We start from the raw sequence: 20,305 nt of genomic DNA on the forward strand, positions 1-20,305 counted from the left end.
GGACTTCTCACCTTCGTCAGAGAGGGAGACGTTGGCCCAATCTCCTGACGGTGATGAGGGTTATACTGAGGGGGGTAAGGATGAAGTAGAAGAGGGAAGAGGAGAGAATGGAAGTAACGGGGATTATGTTAATGTTGACGGTGATAATGTTGATGTTGACGAGGATGATGTTGATGTTGACGAGGATGATGTCGATGTTGACGAGGATGATAGTGACGGTGATGAGGAATCCAGTGAAGGGACCTCGGAGGGTCTAGGGGATAACCGTCCTTTTATTCTTCCTAAGGATTGGGCCGTCAACAAATTTTTACCTATGATGAGTGACAAGGTTTTTAGGGAGTTACGCGCCCATTACCAAATTCCAGACCATATCCCGATCCGTCTCCCTACAAAGAATGAGAGATGTTACTCAGGGAGAACCGTTGACATTGGCATGTATGATGCCATGTTTGCTGCAAGTCTAAGATTGCCGCTGACGGCCCTACACCGTCAGTTAGCTGATTTTCTGGGTCTGTCCGTCACTCAAATCGTCCCGAATGCCTGGAGAACTTTCATAGGTGCTGAAATCCTGTGGGGTCGACTTAGTGGAGGAAACCGTCAGCTTACCTTGGACGAATTCTTTTACTGCTACAGACCCTATCACATTGCCTCGTCTAAGGGGACATACCATTTTAATGCCCAAGAGAAAAGTTTGAGGCTGGTATCAGATATGCCAGATTCCAATAGGAACTGGAAAAGTAGGTTTTTCTTTGTTGAGGGGACAGATTGGGTTTGCCGTCAGGAGGAATGGGCGACGATGCCCCATGGTTATTTTGACAACACTTGAGCTTTTGTCAGGGATTCAGGTTAATCCCGTCAACCATGTTCCTTTCGTTTTGAAGTGATGCTACTAACATTCTTTCTCTTTTTTCTTTTCAGCTCACACTCGTCCCCACATAGCCGACGAACAGGAGGAGTTCATCCGTCGGGTTCAGGAAATCCCTTTGGAGGATCGTAAGAGTAGGGATTTGAACACCCTTGACACTATTCATTTATACTGTGGGGGTCCAAAACCGTCAGCTGGAGCTCGAAAGTTGGACGAATTTTCTCGCCAACGTGAGTAGATTTCTTATTAGTTCTGTCAATCTACTCCTCCGTCTGTTGTTCTAACTTTTTTTTTTTTTTTTTTTTTGTAGAGATGGAATCTGCTAAACAGAGGGTGAGGGCTGCCGCAGCCCGTCAGAAGAAGGAGAAGAGGGCAAAGGAGGCAGGGGGGCAAACCTCGTCAACCCCTAAGACCGTTGCTAAGCCTGCAAAGAGGAAGCCCAACGGGAGTGACGACCGTCCGTCTAAGAAGGCCGCCGTCACTCCTGGGGATAGTGCTCTAAAGGAAAAATCCCCTCTTATGCCAAGCCATGGTGCGGGCAAGGGGGTAATGACTTCCTCAGGTCCCGTCAATGAGGGTCCCTGCTACCTCTTGACCTATAAGGACTATGCCGTCGGGGAGGTTGTATCCTTCATAAAACCGACGGACATAGGGCCTTGTGATTTATTGGGGACGGATGACTTAGGGGCGTCAGCCCTTTTTGATATCATCAGGGTATGCTTGCTACCTTTTGATTGGTTTTATTTTATTTTGATAAACTCTGACTGACGTCTGTGTTCTCTTCTCAGGCCTTGGTGCGCGTCAAGGCCCTTCAGGATTGTTGCGTCGCCAAGGAAGGAGTCGTCACCCGGGTCCAGAAGCATAATACAAATCTGATGAATGAACAGGGGCAGTACAAGGATGCCATCTGCACGCTAAACCAAGAGCTAAAGGAAGTCAGGGAGAAGCTGGTGGAGGCTAACCGTCAGAATGAAAAGCTCCGGGGGGAGGTGACGGATCTAGGCCAAAAGGTGCAGACGGCTGGGGCTGACGCGGTTCGAGCGACGCAATCGTTCATTGACTCTTGTGCTGAGTATTATGGCACTGGGTTTGACGATTGCCTTAAGTAGGTCGCGTCGGCATTCCCAGAGCTGGACTTATCTGGAATTACAATGGGTGATGGAGATGACGGCTCCTCTGAGCCTAATCTTACTCCAGAGGCTGACAGTGTCGTTGTTCTAGCCCAGCTTGCTGCAAACCCCTACTCCTGCTTCCAATACTCCGGCTGTGATTGTAGACGTTGAAAGTCAACAAGCTGATGGGAGGCCTGCTGACGCTCCTGTTCCTTAGTTCTTTTTATTTGTATTTTAACCTTGTATTCTAATCATTTTGCAAACAATCGTTTAAGTGCCCGTTTGGTTTTCTCGGGCTTTTGTTTGTAAACAGCTGCATTTATTACATGGCATGTTATTCCCATCGCTCTCATATTTTTTAATCAGTGATTGTGTCAGACGAAGTCCTGGTAAACATTCCCGTCTGTTTTGGGAACCCCGTCAGTTTTTTGAACTGGTTGGGAGACTCCGTCGGTATAGCCTTTCCGCGAATTCTTATCTCGTCAGTTTCACGGGTTTTCTCCTTGGATTTTCGACCTTGTTCGTCATTTTTCAAGGTCCGTCAGCTTGGTTGCATTATCCAAGAAATGGCTCCGTCACTTGTAGACCGTCGGCTTTGCAGCTTCGCCCGTCAATTGTCACCATTTTTATTACTTTACTTACTTTAATGTGGCTGTCAATTTTCTAATTTCCAGTCATCTTATGGACTTAATGTAAGCCTGTTGGTTCTACAATGACCCCATCCGTTTGGTGAGACCGTCAGCTTTTTAGCTTTAGTTTGTCATGGACTTGATGAGCTTGTCATCTTTGTAGGCCCGTTGGTTTTAGAACTTTTTCCATATGATGATAGCCTCATCTATTAGGTGGGACCGTAAGCTTTTTAGCTTTAGTCTGTCATGGGCTTGATGAGCTTGTCATCTTTTGTAGGCCTGTTGGTTTTAGAACCTTGTCCATATGATGATAGCCTCATCTATTAGGTGGGACCGTCAGCTTTTTAGCTTTAGTTTGTCATGGGCTTGATGAGCTTGTCCTCTTTTATAGGCTCGTTGGTTTTAGAACCTTGTCCATATGATGATAGCCTCATCTATTAGGTAAGGCCGTCAGCTTTTTAGTCCATGCGTTATGGACTTAGTCGTTTACTTCTGTTGTTCACTTTTGTGAACTTAGTCATCCACTTTTATGAACTTTAAACTATAGATTTCTAAAATAGATATTTCAGTAATTTTGAATAAACTCCTCTTATTGCCATGCATTTGTAAATAAAAGTAGTTCTAAAATCAAATCCTGCCTTTTGGGCTTAAAATGAAAAAGAGGTATTGTTGCAAAAAACTAAAGTAAATGATAAAGCTGAGAAGTAAGACTAAAATTTGCTGAAATGTAAATAAAAAAGGTTGGTCTTCATGTTGCCGCTTCTACTGGTAATATTTTCGTAGGTGCTCGGTGTTCCATGGGTGTGGCAGCTTCTGTCCGTCTAACGTCTCCAGGTGGTAAGTGCCTTTCCTCTGCCACGACGTAACTCGGTAGGGTCCTTCCCAATTGGGGCCGAGCTTCCCTTGGGTAGGGTCCTTAGCGGCACCCATGACCTTTTTAAGAATGAGATCTCTAACTTGGAAGTCTCTGTGTTGGACCCGAGAGTTGTAGTGTTTGGCCATGCGGTCCTGGTACCTAGCGAGCCTTTGTTTTGCCACCGCCCTGATCTCGTCCACTAGGTCAAGCTGTAGTCGCATTGCCTCGTCGTTTTTGTTCTTGTCATGGTTGTGCACCCTGTAGCTCGTGAGCCCAACTTCGGCCGGGATGACTGTTTCGCTTCCGTACGTTAGTCGGAACGGTGTCTCTCCTGTGGGTGTCCTTGCCGTTGTCCTGTATGCCCATAGTATGCTTGGTAATTCTTCAGGCCATATACCCTTTGCCCCCTCGAGCCGAGTCTTGATAATCTTGAGCAAGGATCGGTTCGTGACTTCGACCTGGCCATTAGCCTGAGGGTGGGCGGGGGAGGAGTAGTGGTTCTTTAATCCTAACTATGAGCAAAAATCCCAGAAGGAGTCGTTGTCGAATTGCCTCCCGTTGTCCGAGACAAAGACTCTAGGAATGCCAAACCTGCATATGATGCATCTCCAGACAAAGTTTCGTACGTTATTCTCCGTAATGGTGGCCAAAACTTCAGCTTCCACCCACTTTGTAAAGTAGCCAATGCCCACTACCAGGAACTTCAGCTGTTGTACTGCTGTAGGGAATGGTCCCATAATATCTAACCCCCATTGTGCGAATGGCCATGGGGCCGTCATCGGGGTCAGCTCTTCGGTTGGTTGTCTAATAATATTGCTAAACATTTGGCACTTGTCACAGGTCTTGACATAAGCCTCGGCGTCCTTCTGCATAGTGGGCCAATAGTACCCTGCTCACACAAGCTTGTGCACCAATGACCTTGACCCTGAATGGTTTCCGCAGATTCCTTCGTGTACCTCCCTCATGACGTAGTCTGCTCCTTTCGTATCCAAGCATCTCAGATATGGATGAGAGAAGCCTCTTTTGTATAGGACGTCTTTTATTAAGACAAACCTTGCTGCCTAGACCTTCAGCTTTCTTGCAGCCTCCTTTCTGTCTGGTAACACCCCGTTTTTTAAGTATGAAATTAACAACGCGGTCCAGCTACTGTCAGAGCCTATTTCCTGCACGTTGCTGGAATTTATTAATGGCGAAATCTGAACAAAAGATAGTACATTACCAGGGATGACCATATGTTCTGCTGAAGCGGCCTTTGCGAGGCGATCGGCTCACTCGTTTTCTCCTCTGGGGATTTGGACGATTTTGGCTTCTAGGTCATCTACTCTTGCCCTTACTTGATCAAGGTACCTGTTCATCCTTTCGCCCTTGCACTCGTAGTCTCCATTTATTTGGTTAGTAATGACCTGAGAGTCGTAGTATATGACTACCCTCGCAGCTCCTGTTGCTTTGGCGAGGTCGAGTCCTGCTATTAATGCTTCGTACTCTGATTCATTATTGGTAGCGGGGAAGTCGAGACGGACCATACATTCAACTATATCTCCTTCGGGCGATAGTAGCACAATGCCAACCCCTCCGGCTTGTCTGTTTGATGACCCGTCCGTATATATGCTCCAATGAGGGGACTCTTCTGCCCCTTTGTCTTCGTCATGAGTGAATTCTGCTATGAAGTCTACGACGATCTGTCCTTTGATGGCGGTTCATAGGCGGTACTGGATATCAAATTCGCTCAACTCTATAGCCCATAACGCCAGTCGACCCACAGCCTCAAGATTGCTCATCGCCCGTCGCAAGGGCTTGTTAGTCAGGACATTCACCGTATGGGCTTGAAAGTACGGTTTGAGCTTGCGGGCCGCCGTAACTAACGCAAAGGCAAGTTTCTCCATAGGCGGGTATCTTTCTTCAGCACCGCGAAGCGCTCGGCTCGCGTAGTATATGGGCTTTTGTACTTTTTCTTCTTCTTTGACTAAGGCAGCGCTGATGGCTGCGGGGGAGACGGCTAGATAGAGAAAAAGCTTTTCTCCTGGCTGTGATGGGCTCAGCAGTGGCAGGGAGGAGAGATAAGCCTTCAACTCCTCGAACGCCTGCTGACATTCGGCAGTCCACTCGAATGATCTCTTCAGCGTGCGGAAGAAGGGCAAACATTTATCCGTCGCCCTTGACAAGAACCTATTTAGTGCTGCTATTTTCCCGTTGAGGTTTTGTACCTCTTTCACATTTCTTGGTGGCGCCATCTCTATAATGGCCCAGATCTTGTCCGGGTTTGCCTCGATCCCTGTTTAGGACACCATAAATCCTAGGAATTTTCCCACCGTCACCCCAAAGTCGCATTTTCCTGGATTGAGCTTCATGTTGTAAGAACGAAGGGTGTTGAATGTTTCCTCGAGATCTTTCAAATGATCTTCCTCCCTTCGGCTTTTTACTAGCATGTCGTTAATGTAGACCTGGACATTCCTCCCAATTTGCTGCGCGAACATTTTGTTCATAAGTCTTTGGTACGTTGCATCTGCATTCTTCAGGCCGAAGGGCATTACTTTGTAACAGAAGAGGCCTTGGCTGGTCAAGAACGAAGTTTTCTCCTGATCAACTTCGTGCATTCGGATTTGGTTGTACCCCGAGAAAGCGTCTATGGGCCGTTGAGTCTACTAGGACGTTGACCCTTGGGAGGGGATAGCTATCTTTGGGGCAGGCTTTGTTAAGGTCGGTAAAGTCCACACACATCCGCCACTTTCCGCTAGCTTTCTTAACCATTACTACGTTCGCTAGCCAATCGGGGTAGTAGACTTCCCTAATGAAACTTGTTTCCTGTAGTTTGCGGACTTCTTCTGCAATGACCCAATCTCGTTCGGGGGCGAACACTCTCTTCTTCTGTCGGACAGGTGGAAAGGAGGGCGATACATTCAACCTGTGCACCATGACTGAAGGGTCTATTCCTGGCATATCTTCATGGCTCCAGGCGAATACGTCTCGATTGCCTCTGAGAAAGGTTATGAGCTCTTGACGGATTGTGGGGTTAGCGAGTGTTCTGATTTTGGTTGTTCGGCCAGGATCGGAACTGTCAAGGAGTATCTCTTCTAGCTTCTCTACTGGCTCCGTCACCGTCCGGTGCTCTTCTATATTCAAGGCCTGGACCTGATCCTTCATCTCCATCATAGCCACGTAGCATTCGCGCGCGGCCATCTGACTTCCACGCAACTCCCCTACTCCGTAGTCGGTAGGGAACTTAATCATCAGGTGGTAAGTGGAAGTTACCGCCTTTCACGAATTGAGCGTGGGTCGTCCGAGGATGGCGTTGTAGGCAGACAAGCAATCGACCACTAAGAATGTTACGTCCTTGGTTATCTGTTGGGGGTAATCGCCTACCACTACGGACAATGTGACCGCGCACAGGGGGAATACTCGACTCCCTCCAAAACCCACAAGCGGGGCATTTGTTGGAATCAATCGCTCCCTGTCGATCTTCATCTGCTGGAACGCCAGGTAGTATAGAATATCTGTTGAACTGCCGTTGTCGGCCAACACCCGATGCATGTTGTAGTCTTCTACCCGTAAGCTGACAACGAGCGCATCGTCATGTGGATGGTGAAGGCGTCGCGCATCCTCTTATGAAAACCCAATAATGGGGCCTTTTCTTCGCGCTATCTTTGGCACGGCTCCCGTCAGCTGAACATTTTGTACCATCCGAAGGTAGGTTTTGCAGGCCTTTTTGGATGACCCGGCGGCAGCCGTTCCTCCTACAATCATCCTTATGTCCCCTATCGGAGGTCTCAGCCGCTCATTATCCCGTTGGGGGTGTTGGTCTTGTGGGGGTGGATCTGTTTTCTCCTTACAAACGAACTTCTGCAGTTTTCCTTGTCTGATAAGGGCCTCGATCTGCTGCTTTAGGTCATAGCAATCGGCCGTATCGTGACCATGGTCATGGTGGAAGCGGCAATACTTATCCCTAGAACGTTTGTTGGGATCACTCTTCAGCTTTCCAGGGAACGTCAGAGCCTCCTCGTCCTTGATTTGTATTAGGACTTGATCTATCGGGGCGGTCAATGGAGTGAAGCTTGTGAATCTTCCCCCCAGGGGCTTAGGGCACCTCTCATCCCTTCGGTCTCCCGTCCTTGCTTTCTTTCGGCCTTGGTCTTGCCGGGTGTCTTCCTGCCTTTCTCTTTTCTTAGGCCTCTCTTCTCGGGCTAACAGCGCGTCTTCGGCATTCATATACTTTGTGGCCCTGTAAAACACTTCCGACATGGTCTTTGGGTCGTTCTTATACAGGGAGAACAAAAACTTACCCTTCTTCAGCCCATTCGTGAATGCTGCGACAAGTATCTTATCGTCGGCTTCGTCGATCGAGAGTGCCTTCTTATTGAAGCGGGATATGTAGGCCTTCAACGTTTCCTCCTCTCGCTGCTTGATACTCATCAAGCAAGCCGTAGACTTTTTGTACCGATGTCCTCCGATGAAGTGTACAGTAAATTGAGCGCTTAGCTCCTTGAAGGTGCTGATGGAGTTGGGTGTCAGCTGGCTGAGCCAAATTCTTGCCGCACCCTTCAGCGTCGTAGGGAAGGCCCTACACATGATTGCGTCTGCTACTCCTTGAAGGTGCATCAAGGTTTTAAAGGTCTCTAGGTGGTCTAGAGGGTCTCTGACTCCGTCATAACTATCTATCTGCGACATGCGGAACTTACTTGGCAGAGGGAAAGAGTTGACGGGCGCAGTGAACAGTGAGTTAGTTCGGTTAACGAGGCCGTCAAGATCGCTGGACACTTGTCCCTTGAGAGCGTTCATCATAACTTCCATTTGTTCCTTCATCACCTACATCTCTGAGATAATAGGTGGCAAAGCCGTATCTGCGAGGGAAGGGAGGCTCACGTTCTGACGCTCTGGTATGCTTGGGGCGTTACTGGCCTGGGGTCCCTCTTGATTCCTTCTGTCAGCGCTGGTTCCTTCTTGATCTGCTCCTTGGTTGTCCGATGCTGCGTTTTTCTGGCGCAGCTATTCTTCCAGGTCGCGATTTTGCCTGGTAAGGCGTTCCATGGCAACGACAAGAGTTTTAACTTGCTTCTCGAGGGCAGTCGTGAGTGGTTCCTCTTCTTGAATGTCGTTAGCGGTTGCCATTGAGCGGGTGAGCACCATGCAACTTTTGTTCGGGAAGTAGTAATATGACTTTACACTACACGTTTCCCACAAACGACGCCAACTGATGATGCCGAAAATATCACCAGTAAGCCACACGGTCCTCGCGCGCTCCAAACAGCACTTGCACAGCAAAAAGAAAGGACCTAGCAGAGAGCACCGGTGTGGTGCCGGCCAAATACCATCCGAAGGTTAAGTCAGAACTATTCTCACAACTCTAGAGTGCTAGAGAGGGTAAATTATGCGTACCTTGGTTCGTGAGAGTGCTTGGGTTTTTATAGTAGTAGAGGTTGACCCATTTTCCTTGGAGTAGAAGTCTTTTCCTTATAGGAGTCTTCTTGGGCGTATTTTGCGGGATCCTTTCCATATAGGAATCCCTCTTAGGTTTCTCAAAACGTGGAGGGCAAGTCATTTCCTTATACACGCAAACGTGGTTAGCAAGCATTCTTTGACTAGTGCCGTCAGCTTACATTATGCCTTCAGTCTTCATCCCGTCAGCTTTAGGATCCCTTCAGCTTTATAATCCCGTCAGCCTTTGGATGCCTCTGGTGCCTCTCCCTACAACTTTCGCCCGTTGTCAGTCATTAAATGGGGGCTGACGGCTCAGTAGATCCCATCACCTATAAACCGTCAGCTTATCTTTTATGATCAATCTCTTTTATCCTTATCACCTATCAAACTCCGCTTGTCAACCTACACCCAGGAGTCCATGATACCGTTAGTCACCTACATTAACCACCCAACCGAGCCTTATCATGCTGCCAATGGCTGCTCCAAACCCACCTAAAGCTTCACCCATCAACTACTGCTGACCATCACTGGCCATTAAAGCCACCAAACCCCCATCACCATGCATGATAAAAGAGATGAATTGGGTGGAGTGAGTCCATTAGTACACTTCTTCGGTTGAGTGATTGAGTTCATCACTTTGAACCTGTTTAAGGTTTCAAGGAAATAACATTACATAATTAAGCTTGCAAAGATATTTTCCTGAGTAGATGACCTGATTAATTAACAATACATGGCTAAGATATACCTTATATAGTCTACTAAATTATTTAATTTTCAGATGTTTTCTTTGATTATACTGTATCTTTCCTTTCTCTTTATTAAAATACTGCATTGTTCTCCTGCCTTATATATGTGTCCAAAATTGCAAAATATGGCACCATGCATTTGTATCAAATAACCCTTATGCTCATATAAATATAACATTAGGCATCGGCCATACGTAAACAATTTTGCATATATATATACAGATTTTCCTTTTGTGGTTTTAATTTTCTATAGCATTCATATCAGGGATCATCCGTCAATGAAAAACAATTTGATAGACATTTCTCAAGCTATACATTTCAAATGGGAGAAGAATCTAGGAAATGCAACTACCCAAAAAGAGATTTCAAAAGAGGGAAGGATGCAGTAAATGCACGTGTCCGCTGCCCCATGCTCATCCTGTATGCATCTTGAACAAGTGGCATCACTAATGGACACAAAGGCCAATGAGTTTTCAGATGAAACCACATGTAAGAAAAGGCAGTGCTTGGGAGCTATATTAGTGATGTTGAACTGTTATCTCCTTCATCAAGTTGTGGATGCAACGGTGGACAGCACGCAAGCAGTGAGATGAGTAACGTTTTTAGAGCATGTTCGAGTCATGATTCATTCTCTGAAAACATAGAAAGTAAAGCTACTTTAAGGTCTATGGACGTTTCAGAAAACATTGAGATGCTTGTAAACCACAAATATGGTTTTCCTAAACCACAAATAGTTTATCCTCATACATACTCAAATCATCTACAGAAGTAGAAAGAATTAGAGGGCCTTGGGGATAACATATCGTGCATCAGTAGATCAGACGACACAAAAACTAGTGCTAGTGACATGCAGAATTTATCATGTACTTCAACTGTAATTGATGGTTCTCCTACAAATAGAAAGGCTATAAATGATCAATTTTCTTTTCATTATCGGGGTAGTAGTCATTTTGACAAAGTGACCACTAATCATCCTTGGAGGCCAAACAGAGAATCTTCACAGGCAGTAGCGGATTTTTCAATCAGAAATTTCTTCCATAAGAGATTTCTTTGGCTGTGCCAGCTCGCTGAAGGTGTGTCTTTTAGATTCTTCATTAGTTGGTGAATCAATTTTTTCATGATAATAGATTTGAAATTTATGTGTTTATTTTCAGGGAGAGCCTTCTGATTGCTTTGAGGAACAGGCGGAATCATCATTAAAAAAAGTGACAACATTCAGGGTTGGTGGTCAATTGCAGGATGTGAATATCCATGTCGGATTTGTGAAAGATGATACTGAAATGAATTGTGGAAACCCAGTAATTAAAGCTGGATCATGTTCAGATAAAAAGGTCGAGGTTGGGAATTCTAGCGAGTTGGTTGAGGAACCCCATAAATGGAAGCATCCTTCGCAATCCCAGCTTGCTGGCTATAATGATAAATCAATTACATTGGAGTATGAAGTATGTAATTTTTCCTTCTTGGTATAGTTTACAGCTATATACAATTATGGCATTGAGTGGATTGCTTATCTACCTAATTGAGATATCATGAAATCTAATTCGAATTGTTTATTAAGTTTCTATTTGACTGTTAAAAACTCAAACGATTAAAAAGAAGTTTCAATGAACCTAAAATTGTATCTTTATTTAGCTATATATTGTTGCTTTCTGGAAACTGTATCTTTATTCAATTATATTTGCTACTGACAAATATATTGTTCAACATGTTAACTTTGTTATCATTATGCTCTTTTTGATATCACTTTATTTATTTATTTTTTGAGATCACTTTATGATTGATGGTAATAGATGGAAAGCAGAATCACAAAGGTATGCATTTTTTAGGAGTTAGACTTGGCAATGAGGAAGTCATCTAAGACAGCCTTTTCATAGGTAATGAAAATCAAGTAATGCACTAGTAAGTAAGAGTAAAATTTGAGGTAGGAGGATAGACCTTATTACCAATGATTTAGTAGAAAATATTTCCCTATATAGAGTTAATTTGCAAAGGTGAATTTGTGTGGCTGATATAATGAGCATGGCCATAAGGTTATATTGAGTTAATTGGAGTTAATCATATAAGCAGTTGTAGAATATGATTGGTTTTAATTTCTTTTTTGGTATTATAAAATAAATTATTACTATTGTATTTTCTATATCACCAAACAAGACAAAAATTACGTATAATATCTTAGTATCTTAGGCTCAATGGTACATTGACTTAGGTGCACTACATTACGTTCCCCAATTATATTCAAAAACCTTATTGCATTGACCAATAAAATATAAATAGTATTATTATTTACAAGGACAATCAAATTCAATGCAACTCTCTCAAAAAAAAATAATTATTGTAATGCAATTATAAGTTGGAATATAATTGGGGAACCTAATGTAATACTAATAAATCTAGGGTACAAATTTTACCTCACCTAAAAATTCATTGATTGTTTTTTAATGTTTGATGGAGGCTATACAGTCTAGTATTATGTTTCAATAATCGAATTTCTAGGTGCTGTTTGGAATGAATAGCTTAAGTTAGCAATGTATTTAAGATCATTTTCATACCACTTCACAAATTCGAAAGACTTGTCCATTGATCAAATTTAGGTTATTTAGCTCTTTCAATGCTTTCACCGAGGCCATAGATCTAGAACAGGCCATCTTCCATGAGCATTTTTCCCATTAAATTCCATCTAGAGCGACAACCTCCAGTCCATTCTCCGCAATTATAACCCTTCCAACCACTGTGATGAACATGCCTTTTGTTCTTCCTCCTATTTTGAAATACTTCAACTAATTTTAAATAGGTTATACAGTCATCACTGTTTCCACCACTGCTATCAACTGCTATGCTGGCTAGATGAAATTAGGTTACATGAAGCTCCCAATACACAAGGCTATAGATTACTTTTTCTGGTCAAGGAGATTTGATTGATAAGCAACTTTACCTGCAAATAGGAGATTTGATTGGTAAGCAACTTTACCTACAAATTTTGGAAAGGTTGATTCCTAAACTCGCCTGCAACACATCACGTTGGAGGAGAGAACTCGCTATTGCACCAAGATTTGACACAAATAAAATTAGTGTATATATATTAGACTTAAATTGATACATGTGAACTTATTGGACATATCCAACATGTTGGTATCACACCAAATTTGATAGTGAAAGTTGGATATTCTTTGTTACTTACAGAATTTGATAAAACCATCATTAACAAAATTATGACTTCTAGTACTGCACCATTAAATATATTCAAAACTTTTACACATATTTGCATGAATAAAGTTAAAATTTTAAAATATTATATTTTGACTTGCTTTTGGATGAAGCCAAGCTATAGTTTTGACTTAAGTCATACGTGCGCCTTTGCATGTAAATCTATATGTCTGTCTGCTTACTTGTCCATCATCATTTTTCTTCTTCATGGATGTAGGATCTCTGTAGTTCTTTTGTATAGTGTCTATAAGAAAAACATTGACAGACTAATTTCCTTTTGCAATTGAACAGATGAGAGTTTGTGATATCTGTGGAGATGCAGGACGTGAGGAGTTGCTTGCTATTTGTAGCAAATGCAGTGATGGGGCAGAGCACATGTAAATGACTAATCTTCTGAATCTTTGACTCTCTCTCTCTCTCTCTCACACACACATATTTTTAATAAATTTTAAAAGAAAACTTCCTGCATGAGTGTTCCATCATTGTCTGCCCTTGGGAAGGTGACAAAATTGACCTTTTGCGGTTTTCTGGTTTCTATCAAACAGCTATTGCATGTGTGTTGTGCTGGATAAAGTTCCTGAAGGCAATTGGTTGTGCGAAGAGTGCATGCTTGAGGAGAGAATTGAAAAAGGAGATCAACATAAAGATCAAAAAGCAGCTAGAACATCAAAAGCATCATTCATGCATAAAAGTATGGAAAGCTCTGGAAATTCTAGCACTTTAAGATGTAAGGATGGTTTAAAATTGAATGTAGAAAAATCAGGTGTCAAGGAAAACCAAACAAAGAAAGTAAATTCTTCTTCTCTCTTCTCTGCTAAGAAACCTGCAAGCAATATAGAAGCTGTAACAGCGACAAAAAGGACTCTTGAAACAAATGTGAAATTATCTGGGGCATCAAGAACCTTCAGACGAGGTCCACTTCGTGGTGACTCTTCATTTAAGAACTCGGGTAAGTCGAAAATGAAGCCAGACCATCAAGTTAATTCTTTAGATAACCAATCTTCAAATTATATTCCTGAAAATAACAAAGTTGGTTGCAGTGGGATAAGTTAATCATGTGTTGACTTGTTCATTATAATGTTTGTTTGAGATTTAGTTCACTTAATTTAAAATTTTTGACCTCACAGGTTCTCTTTTTAAGTCAAAATCGTTCAACATTATGGACTCAAAAGTGAAAGGTCAACTTTCAAAAGACATTGTTGTCCAAAAGAAAAAATTTTCCAGCAATACTGCTGCTGAGGATAAGAGAATAGAATGTTTCAGAATGATGAGAAAATCTATGTCATTTAGCTCAAATGCTACTGATGCGAAGGTTAAACCACTAGCTTCCAATTTTTCTCTTGTTGAGGATTTGAAGAACTTAAACCATGCAAAATGGAACTCAACTCAAGGGAAGTATACATCTGTGTTACAATCTAAAGTTAGTTCACCAGTTGCTAATTCTGGTGTTTCTGCATCAATGAGTGGAAATGAAATTGTATCGCGTGGTGAAACCTTTTCATCAGGATCCAAATATCATGATATTGAGGTAGTTGAGGGTCATGAACAATCAAACAATTCATTGAATGCATTTAGTCATCTTGCTAAAAAAGGCTTAAAAAACGAATTTGATGATGTGAGCCGGCATATTGAGCATTCCACAGAAGCAGCATGTTCAATAAAAACGAATAATTCAAATACCACATTTCCTTCCAATGAAAGGCCTTATTTGAGAAACTTTACCTCATTTACAAAAGTCATTCCTTCTCAAGTTTCTGCTGTTCCCCAGATTCATTGCATCTGGCAGTATGGTCTTTTGCTCTTTTCTGAAAGTTCATTGCTGTGTGTGTGTGTTTTTTTTTTTTTTTAATAAAACTCGAAGTCACTTCTGTGCCTTGATAGAAATGTCTCATGCAAAAATGTCTAACATTTCATGCAGAGGGGAATTTGAAATGCAGAGAAGTGAAAAACTTCCAAGTTCTTGTTATGGGATGCAAGCACACTTATCAACTAATGCTTCACCTAAAGTTCTTGAAGTAGTTCTCAAGCTTCCTCAAAAAATTATATTGGAGGAAGTACCTCGCTTAAGTGCTTGGCCAACTCAGTTCTCTCAAAATCATGCCACATAAGATAATATTGCACTTTACTTTTTTGCAAAAGACTTAGAAAGGTTTGTTTTGGCATTTGCTTTTGTGAATTAAAGTGCTCCCCTCCTGCTGACATTCAATACATATTTCTAAATTCTTTTATGCAGCTATGGAAGAAACTACAAGAGATTGCTTAAATGCATGATTAAGAATGACATGGCTCTCAAAGGAAATTTGGACGGGGTTGATCTATTAATTTTTTCATCTAATTATCTTCCTGAAAATTCTTAGCGTAAGTTGTACTTAGCTTAATTTTCTTCCATATAAATGACAAATGCTATATAGGGATCCACTTACACATTTTCATTCACGTCTTTAAATTACCCTGTTTGTCCTTGGCAAGTTGGAATAAACTGTTATATTTATGGGGTGTATTTCGTGGAAGAAGGCTTAGTTGTTTACAAGACATACAGAGTTCCCAAATGGTAATCACACACACACGCACATATATATACTACATTCAGTAAATACCCAATGTTTAAATGAAATTTTTTAAATTTCTTCTTCTGTTTTGTGACTTGGTCTATAGAAGTACTACTCCACTCTATATTTTATATTTTTAGAATGCACTTGGTTTTTTTTTAAAAAAAGAAAGGATTAATTACTGAATTTGAGGAATTCATTGTATGTAGTGTAGCATATAACTTGTACATAATGCCAAGTGAAGATTCGATGCTTGATTGATTGGAATATATATGCTTCTTCAATTATCGATTTATCTATTTCTCATCTTGATTTGGTTTTAACTTAAGTACCTCCAATTTGTTTTTAACAAAATGTCAGTTAACTTTTATTCAAAGGCCAATATGTTATGTAACTTATGTTCCTTACCGTAAAATCATGGCAAATGTGCAATTTAATTTGTTCTTCCGGTTTTAAATAATAGATAAACGTGCTGATTACCTTAGAATATCAGTATAGTACTGATGAAGCTTTTTATTCTAGCAGAGACAAGAAAGAGATACTAGGAAGCAGGATATGAATCTCAAACCATGTTTTCAAGAAAGTAGTGAACATATTGTGGACCAAGAACGTGAATTCAAGAGGATGAAGAGTAGTTCTAGAGGCACAAAGAATTCTACAAATAGATTTCGAATTTGGTAGAAATGATGTCAGTCCAACTACCTTTTCCGGGGATAATTTCAGAAAATGTGGGGAATATGATATGTCTAAATCTTCCACAGAGGGGCAAGTACCTGAAAACAAATTAAAGAAACAGGGAGTCATGCCTTAATTTCTTTGTAAAATGGACAATAAAATTAACCAGGAGAAGCATTCTGAGCCACAGACAAACAAAAACAATAAAGATGGTGATGAAGACCCTCTGTCACTTTCTCTCTCGCTTTCGTTTCCTTTCTCCAATCAAATCTAGTTGCCATGAACACATTGCTATCCCTTTTTCTGTGGCCTTCCTAACTCTTAGATTTTTAGTATGATGCATTGTAAATGGTTAGTGGATCTTTTGAGGTATACCAGGATCATAATTACGATCCTAATGCTGCTTTACTAAAAACCAATTTTCCGTGTACGATCGATCTCTACTTTCTTTTGTTGTTTTCCATTTATCAGTACATCTTCAAGCCTTTATTCATATGTTGGAAGGTGAGAGTCGAGGGGAGGAAAAAATTGTCATCGATGACATTAATAAAATGATACATAGCCATTAAACAACTCAGTTATCTCATTACGATCCACACATACACAATTCAAATAATCAACATTTTAATCCAAGAGGTATATGTCAAATCAATAAGGAAAGCATAACACTTTTTTGCAACTAATAATTTCATTTATTGAGAAAAGAAGCCTTGGAGCCCAAACCATTTAGGATGACCCAGATAAGGCCCCTTCATGTACAATTGTGCCCAACAGGCTAACAAGTGACGAGCCATATTGGCTTCCATGTGCACAAAAGAGGAGAAATCCAAAAAATTTAAAGAGGCATCAGCTAGGCCTAGATATTATTAGTCCAGTTGGGGGTACATAAGTCTCTCAAACAAGTGAGTAGATTCCGGGAATGCGCCGCAAAAATGACATCAGATCCAAGGATTCTTCTCTTCAAAGATTGCAAACGACACAACTTTTACTTCAGCCCACAAGAGCTTCCCCAAGAGTTTCTTACTTTGACCGCACACCAAGAATAGAAATACAATCAATACAAACTGCAGCACCAAAAATTAACTTCAACCAACCCCGTGGGGTAAAGGTTCAATGAACAGGTTTACGATAACTTGGAGCCAAGGAAGACCAAGCATGTTTGTGGAGTAAGAAAAACCCTGTTGATGGAGAGGACCAGCTTACAAGGATTCATTCATTGTCAAAAACTAGATTGTAGCACCCATGTTTGGTCACGTAGAATAGCCACAAATAAAAGTAAATCTCTGAGTGTACCACTAAATTATTAGGTACAAGTACAACAGGTATTTAACCTAATCACCGATGGAGCCTGAACCAGGCATGAAGAAATTAAGCAGGCGGAAGAGGGTTTTGTCCACACAAGAAAAATACATGCTCCACTGATTCTGGACTAAAAGAACAAATATGACGAGAGACCACCTCAGCAAACTATAAACTCGCTATTCAACATCATCCTTTGTGTATTTAACAAGACCATGCTTTAGTAAAGTCAATACAAAATCAAAAAATGAAAACAAACTAGAGAATGAAAATCAATAAACAAAAAACAACACTGGAATCCCCATAAATTCAAATCACAGGGTAAATAACCCAGAGAGAGACAGAGAGAAAAAAAAAAACCGTAAAGTTAAACTAAATATTTCTCACCAATCCTTGTTTCATTTTCCAAAGCAAATCACTATGTGAAACACACCCAACACACATAAAATAACATTTAGAAAATAAATACAATTAAAAAAGAAAAGAAAAGAAAAGACCATAGATCTCTATCTCAAAACACATCATCCAAGGTTTACAGATTACAGAGAAATGACTCAAAACCACCCAAAAGGAAAATGCTAAAAGCAAGGTCCTCAGATCTCATAGCTTAAAACAGATCATCTCTGATTAATGCCACTGGCTTCACCATAGGCCTTTTCACACCACCAAATAGTAAACACAAATACAAGCACACGTGTGCATGCGCACACACACACACACACAGAAACACACAGTCCATTTGGTGGTGCAAAAAGTGCAACCATGGATGAAAACAATGCAATCGTTCAATACTTCTGAGTTGTACATCATCGGGCAAAATGGATGGTGGGTGATATCATATTTAATGATAAACCTACAGCACCATATCCAAGGCTACTTCACAAACCTAAGATCAACTGAAAGTACTCAAGGAGTAGCAGCTATGCAAACATACAAATTGTAACCATAACTTTTACTACATATTTAGCAATCATAATCTGAAAGTTTATATAAAACAAGTGTAAGAGAATAAAGTAAAGTAAGACTGAAAGATATCCGGATAATATATAACACTTCTGGAACCAAAACTTGTAAATTAAAATGCTTCAAGGGAAAAAAATTAACTAAGCTTCAGCCCTCAGATCTCATAGCTATAATGATTCACCGACAGTGAAACTTATGATTCTCTTTAAAAGCCATTCAACATCTTTTATGGCAATAAGAATACCAACCACTACCACATCTACCAAAACCAATAAAAAAATAATAATAATAATAATAATAAAGAAGAAGAAGAAGAAGAAGAAGAAGAAGAAGGAGAAGAAGATGCAGCAACAGCAACAGCAGCGTATTGATGATGGTGAGTGTGGCAGTAGAGATGGAGGCTAAAAACGAGAAAACAAAAGCACCGCTCAACAGGACTATTTTTCATCATTGGGCAGTGTAAATACTGTGAAGCTCAAAGACTTCAATCATACAGAAGGCATAACTTAGACAAAGCAACATCATTTAGAAATAATAATAAAAAATCTCTCCACAATTTAAGTATGTTAGTCAAAAGACAGAAGATCATCTATATCCCGTATACCAACAATCAAAACATGATACAGCAATTGTTTCAGGTAGATCCAGATATAGAGCTTTCTAGATCTAACTCCATCTAAAGAAGCAATGTAGCTCTCACAGCCCAGTGCATAAACCATTCAGCCAAAATATTCAGTCACATATGTGATAAATAAAAGCTATATAATGTGTGTGTTTGGCAAAAATTATTTTTACCAACTTATTTTACTATTCGGCTTATTTTTACTATTATTCATAGGCCCCACTATACTTTTTGGTACTATTCATGGATCTCACTATACTATTTTAGCTAACTTTTACCTTTATCAACATTATTTTCAGCAAAAAGTTTTCAGTTTCAACAAAATAAGCAGATCCCAAACAGACCTAATATACAGTAAAAGAGGTAATTGAGACCATAACCTTGCCAAAGACCCTAATCAGTGCTTTTGGATCTGAAACATCCAACCAACTGCACATGCATGGGTTAAATTGAGTAATCAAGACAACTGCTTCCATTTGGAACAACAATTTATGCAACAAAAAATTTAAAAAGACAAAAATACACCAATTTAAAGGAGGAAAAGGGTTGGTTACGGGGAAGAAGCTGCTGCAGCCCTCAGATCGTGTATTCAAGAACAGTGAAGCTTATGATTTTCATTAAGAGCCTTCCCACATTTTGAAACAAGAAAAATAAAAACAACAATAACAACAATAAAAACAACAACCATCATCATCACCACCACCAACACCACCACCACAACCACCACCACAACCAGCAGCCAACAGCCAGCAGCAACTAGTAGTCTAGAACACAAGCTGGTGGGCTCACTGGATGAGCCAATGGGGGTTCAAAATGAAAATCAAAATAACTGTCACAATGCAATTTAAATTCATCATTGGGCAGATGAAAAAGTCTTCAACTCTCTTTCAATGCAATTTAGGGTTAAAGAAATCAAATAAGTGAAGAAAAAAAATAGTCTAAAAATATCTAGCAAACTAGTAGAAATAGAAAAGGAATCAGGAATTACCAACTATAACCATAGCCAAGCAAGGGCCACATGCATTTTAGAAAAGGAACCAAAATGCAAAAAATTAATGTCGATCTTAAGGCAGGTGTGACCAAAATTTATAGTCAATTATTTGTTTACTATTATAACATTCCACAGTTTAAAAGAAACAACAGTAAGCAAGCAAATATGAAAGAATTTCACTATTTTAAAAAATATATTATGACCCAACATTACATAGAATAATTCAAAGAACAAGAAATCTTGCAAATTTTACAATGTGCTCAACTATATATACATATAAAAAATTCTTAGTATCAGAAACAGCTTTCTAGGCTGCATTTCCATCAATAATGCAGTGATAAATTAAAACTGCTCAGAGCCCAGTGCATTTATCATCATTCAC

General features: G+C 40.7%; 3 protein-coding genes and 1 pseudogene across 3 annotated transcripts; 2 read left to right on the top strand and 2 right to left on the bottom strand.

Moving 5' to 3' along the window:
• Positions 1-7,062: 7,062 nt before the first annotated feature.
• On the bottom strand, positions 7,063-7,698 carry LOC126708482 (uncharacterized). Its single transcript, XM_050408275.1, has one exon. It carries the CDS (start codon positions 7,696-7,698, stop codon positions 7,063-7,065), a length of 636 nt encoding a protein of 211 aa, XP_050264232.1.
• A 2,371-nt stretch (positions 7,699-10,069) lies between these two features.
• LOC126708483 (uncharacterized) lies at positions 10,070-13,205 on the top strand. Its single transcript, XM_050408276.1, has 3 exons — positions 10,070-10,204; positions 10,775-11,062; positions 13,116-13,205. The coding sequence occupies exons 1-3, from the start codon at positions 10,070-10,072 to the stop codon at positions 13,203-13,205; spliced, it is 513 nt and encodes a 170-aa protein (XP_050264233.1).
• Positions 13,206-13,426: 221 nt separating this feature from the next.
• LOC126709598 (uncharacterized) lies at positions 13,427-14,939 on the top strand. Its single transcript, XM_050409895.1, has 2 exons — positions 13,427-13,773; positions 14,743-14,939. The coding sequence occupies exons 1-2, from the start codon at positions 13,431-13,433 to the stop codon at positions 14,841-14,843; spliced, it is 444 nt and encodes a 147-aa protein (XP_050265852.1). The 5' UTR covers positions 13,427-13,430; the 3' UTR covers positions 14,844-14,939.
• A 5,274-nt stretch (positions 14,940-20,213) lies between these two features.
• LOC126710669 (small nucleolar RNA snoR118) lies at positions 20,214-20,305 on the bottom strand (annotated as a pseudogene).

The sequence above is a fragment of the Quercus robur genome, chromosome 12 (assembly GCF_932294415.1).
Source record: "Quercus robur chromosome 12, dhQueRobu3.1, whole genome shotgun sequence".
In the NCBI taxonomy this organism is placed as follows: domain Eukaryota; kingdom Viridiplantae; phylum Streptophyta; class Magnoliopsida; order Fagales; family Fagaceae; genus Quercus; species Quercus robur.